Source organism: Lactuca sativa, chromosome 5, assembly GCF_002870075.4.
Source record: "Lactuca sativa cultivar Salinas chromosome 5, Lsat_Salinas_v11, whole genome shotgun sequence".
Classification (NCBI taxonomy): Eukaryota; Viridiplantae; Streptophyta; class Magnoliopsida; order Asterales; family Asteraceae; genus Lactuca; species Lactuca sativa.
In genome coordinates this window covers 182,035,936-182,041,115 of record NC_056627.2, presented here as the reverse complement: position 1 = coordinate 182,041,115, position 5,180 = coordinate 182,035,936, and the positions used below count along the sequence as shown (strand labels likewise).

Genomic DNA, 5,180 nt, shown 5'->3' with positions numbered 1-5,180 from the left:
TAATGAATTGAATATGCATTTATTATATATTTTTTATATTAAAATATTATATTGAATTTTATAAAATGAAAAACCACAAGATGACAGGTGGATATAATTTAATCTAAAATTACCACAAAATGACATGTGACATAATGAATCAGAAGATGACATGTGACAACATCATTCTTATTTATTACGGTAGATTTATTGTAATTATGATATTAAAATATTATTTAAATTTATTAAAATAAGAAAACTCATAAAATGACCTGTGGAAAAAAAATTAATTCAAAATTACCACAAATTAACATTTGTCAAATAGAATGAGAGCATGCTATATGGCAAAAAAGTTATTTATTTATTAGGGAAGATTAGTTATTACTTTTTTAATTTGGATTTTGTACTGTGTTTATATCTTTTTTTAATAATTATTTAAGAAGTTTAGTCAATTATTTTATAACAAATAATGAAGAAGGGAATGGTCATTTTTATCATTTTGCATAACAATTTAGATGTTTCAACCAAACAACATTTTAAAATTCAAATCTTCAAATTTCAAAATATCTTAGAAATTAAAATCTGTTATAAATTCACATCTTAAAAATTTAGATCTTGCCAATGAGCTTTAGCTATGGTGTAAGTTATTTTCAAAGATCATTGCTAGTTGGTTACTCAAAAACAAGGTAACCATTATTAGTTTTAAAAGTCTAATAATCACTACGGAACCAGCTAATTAATTCATTCCATCAGCGTTAACCAAGAAATTGTAAAAGTCAATCGGTTAAATGGCATAATTACGGAACAAACATTTGTCGGATTTTATAATAAATTCATACTTTTGTCTATTCTCTTTGAGCATAAGTCAACTTCATACAGAAGTTCTCGGCAGAACTTCCTATCTTGGTTATTTTCCTCTCTGAATCAACAAAAGCCATCCACTGCTTCACCACATCAAGTAGCTTCATTTCCGGGGCAAGAAGTTTCCCGTTCAAGAAAATACCAACCTGTTCAGATTATTTAAAATATAAGTCATTAAAGAAAATATTTTTGTTAAACAAAAACATGAAAAAGAAGAACAAATACATATCTATGTGACTATGACGTCCTTGTTCTATTAGTAAAGTCTATATTTGCTGAATCTCCATGGAAAAAGAGCAATTAACGGACAACTGAACTCTAACGAAAACTGAAGTTTTTTAGGCATACAAAAATCAAGTTATTGTATGTAGTTAAGAGTCGCATGGTCCAATGTTTATGCAAGAACACATAAGAAACGCAAAACATACTCTCCAACAGTTTCGTGTTTTTTAGTTATTAGATTTACATGGGGACAATTTCCTTCTGCCTATGAAATATTGTTCATTATAGCAATTTGTGCATGATGCATTGAAAGCAGCTGCATATTTCAATGCACTTTGTCCCCTCAGCACTTCAAAAGGAGTTTACATTTACTAAATTATATATGTTTAAAAACCTATAACTAAAATCCACTCGGTGGAGATCATGAGAAAAGAACGATACTTCTTTGATGAATGGAACGAAAGTTATATGCAATTAATTGAATCAGAAAATTTACAAGATACCTCCTGTTGGCGAACATGCTTAAGTTGCAACGCGATATATTCATGAGAATAGACACATCTGGATTACAGTTCCCCTCCATGCTAGAATAATTTGTTTTTAATCAGTACATGCAAGTTACAATGACCAGAAAAATGAATGTCAAAAATTTATTTCCTAATAAACTGGTGAATTATATGGACATTAAACAACATTATACTGAAAAGGCCGATGTACTTACATTATCTGTAAGTATGGTTCCACTAGAAGTTGCAGAGTGTTCTTTCTGTTCCTATGGGAATCAAGGACAAGAAAATAAAAAAGATAAGATGGTGAAGATAGTATTAGCTATATGATTAAATTTAAAAGGGATCTTTATAGCTCACTGATCACAGGAAGGAGTTAAACTGAACCAAGCAGAATGCTTCTTTTTTGCTGGATTCAGATGCATTCCAGCGTCAACCACATCTTGTGGACAGATCCTGTTCCAAGAAGAAGGTTCAAGTACAACAATATTTTGCTGCTTATTTCTCCTCTTTCGTTTTTTGATTACTGTCCTCACATCCGTAGATGATTGATCTTTAGATTTGGAAATCATGGCATTTTCATGGACTTGAGGTGCGGGTCTTGGTGGGAAGGCGATAGTAACCCCCTTATTATGGTATCTCAATGGCAACTCCCACATATCGGTCCCTTTAGCTTGTAAATCAATCATTTTCTCCTTCCCCTTGTTGCTGGTTACAGCCTGCTTGGACGACTGAAGCTGCCATATACATATTTAAGCCAACAAAAAAGAATTTTGGATTAGGTCTACAGGTCTAGAAATCTGAATGCCAAAAATGACTGATGATTATATAATCAGACTCAAGGATAAAGTCATTGTTTTACCTTCTTTCCTTCATTATCCGGTGAGTTTGATCTTCCAGAAGATTCTCCAACTTATAATTGCTAATTATTTGTTCCTCTTCTTTAGAGCCGATGCCAATAAGAGGATAAAAATAGCAATCATCAACGACAGAAGGTAAAACGTTCTATAATCGACAAGACGATGGAGAGCTGCAGAGATGGAACATAGAAATAAAAATCGGATAGCAGCGTTTCAGCAGACAGTCAGGTGAGTGATCTGACGGCGGCAGAAGATATGTTTGGCACGCCTAGGGTAAATGACCAGAAATCTTATATATATCGCTTGTAGTCTTGACTCTTGAGAGAAGCAGCCTGTTATCTTTTGGGCATTTATTTTCTATTGATATTGTCCAAACCGATACCAATGTTGGAGTCGTGGGCATTGCTTAGGAATAGAACACAGGAAAGAAACATTAAATTGCAGCCCAATCAACCTACAACCTATCACACGTCCAGGGACATGTTTTTTTTTCACCAGATTGACATGCATAACTCCAGGCCCAACCTTTCCTTCCTCCAATATGCAGACAAAGAGATCTTCATGGGGCTTTGCAGGTCCAAGGTTAATCCACGAAAGTAGATACAACATAAGGATTTTAACTTGTTTCCATCTCGAGTTTCATCTTAAGGTTAAATACCTTCAGAAGAATAGACCATGAAAAACAAACTATCTAGATGAACATACACAAGGAATGATGTATTGTCGTTTATAAAACGCCCTATCATGACCATGTGTTACAAACTATGGATGATTGGAACTTATCTACTTTAATAAAGTGGTGGCAGTGAAAGCTACGTCAAAAACGATAAAAGAAAGTATTACATGTGACCTGAGCACCATCTGAAAGGAGAATATATGTGGCCCAATCATATCGTATTTTTGAAGATTTTCAATTGGCCAACCACTGTGGGCAGCACATTAAAAAATAAAAAAATTAAGAAAAAAAAGGTTCTCGGCAAACGCAACTCTAAGGCTTCTCAGTGTGGTGCGGAAGGAGACCGCGGTTGGCTACCACGTGGGACAGAAAAACCGCCCCCAGGGTGCGGTTTGGAGCGGTCGAGACCGCACTGCGGCCTTTGAAGACCGCGCCTTGTGATTGGCTGTTTCTTTCTTTCTTGACCGTTCAAAGATTCGTTCCATTTATTTATTTATTTATTTATTTTTTAACCTTTTACTCCATCTATATATACATATCTTATCATTTTTACATTTACACAACCTTTAAACACATATCAATACAATCATTTTATCTAATTTTTTTTGAAAAAATGTCTTCTTCCAAAAGACCTAGCAAAGAAAAAACACCAGTCAGAAACACCAACACCCCAATACCTTCATTTGATCAACCGATTTTCTCACCTCCATATTACCACTATGGCGGTATGTTTCCTTCTTTTCCACAACGACCAGGGCAACCACATCCACAAACACCACCTTCTTTTCCACAACCCGACCCGGATTTTAATCCATTTGATTTTTTGTCCCAACCCGAGTTTGTACAACAAACACAAACACAACCAGAAACGGTCGTTTCTGATTCAGAACTGGAATTCGTTACAGAAACTCAGCCCACTCGAGCAACGAATATCAAATTGATTAGTCTTTCAACAACAATTATCAATCACTTCTATCCATGATAAAGATGGTAAACACTCTTCATTCTCTATCCTTCGAATTAGGGAAAAGGAAAAGGATTTGCCAATCATGAAGAAAGAGTACTTAATGATGAAATTTAGTAAGTAGATTATATTACATGTTTGGCTACCAAATAAGAGGTAAAAAGTATTTTGTTTAGTCCATAATTATATCTAGATTCATGAATCCCAAAGTAGTTGATTTGGTATCTACTTGTGGTGATAGTAAAATTAGATCTTGTATGATGGTTTGTTTTTATTGTTGTTAATTGAAGTGAAAAACACTAAAATTAGACTAAAATATAATAAATATTATGTAGATTTGTGGATTTATAAAAGTCAAACTTGTTTGATGCTATTTAAAGTGTTGTATGTTGACAATAGAAACCCATGGATGGTAAAACACAAGTTTGTCAGCTATTGGAAGCAAATAAATACAAGGAGTTAGGAATTTTTCAACCATGAAATATCAAGGTGAGTAAACATAGCTATTTTTATGGTTATTATGATTTTTATCTTGAAAATGGTGTTCATGTGGGACTACCTAGTTATCCATGGGTGTCTCGTATGTGTAGAGGTCCGCTTGACATTACATCATGATCTGAGGGTACTGATATAAAGTAGATGGGTTACCAACACTATATAGTGATCAAAAAATGCAAGCTAAAAGGGGTGATTATCCAGTGACCCAAGCTAAGTTCACCCAAAAGTATGGTGGGGCCAATCCCAAATGTATAAGTCAATATTATTTATAGTTATAAATTGTTATTCTTCACATGTTTCATTAACAATATGATGATCGCATTATTGTTACGTATTTGATGACTTTATGATGTAGAAAATTTTCGATTGCCGAATAAGCTTATTGCAGCTTATTGTTGCTTGTATGTTTCACTATTACATATGTGTGTACTAGTAGCAAAGGCAAGGACTTTGCTTATAAACTATATGAGATATGAGGATCTAGAAAGTATTTTCTTTTATGGGTGTTCAATGTATTAATATTGTCGTGTTACATTATTGTATCACCAAAGAATTCATGATTGAAAGAAATCGCTCTCTTTCTATTTCCTAAAACATGACCATAAATGGGGCAA

The 5,180-nt window shown here is 33.6% G+C and overlaps 1 protein-coding gene across 1 annotated transcript; it reads right to left on the bottom strand.

Moving 5' to 3' along the window:
- Nucleotides 1-849: 849 nt before the first annotated feature.
- Nucleotides 850-2,288, bottom strand: LOC128126246 (uncharacterized). The gene is made up of 4 exons (XM_052764002.1): nucleotides 1,929-2,288; nucleotides 1,784-1,834; nucleotides 1,566-1,646; nucleotides 850-986 (listed from the first exon to the last, which is right to left on the bottom strand). Exons 1-4 carry the CDS (start codon nucleotides 2,255-2,257, stop codon nucleotides 971-973), a joined length of 477 nt encoding a protein of 158 aa, XP_052619962.1. The 5' UTR covers nucleotides 2,258-2,288; the 3' UTR covers nucleotides 850-970.
- Between the last annotated feature and the right edge of the window lie 2,892 nt (nucleotides 2,289-5,180).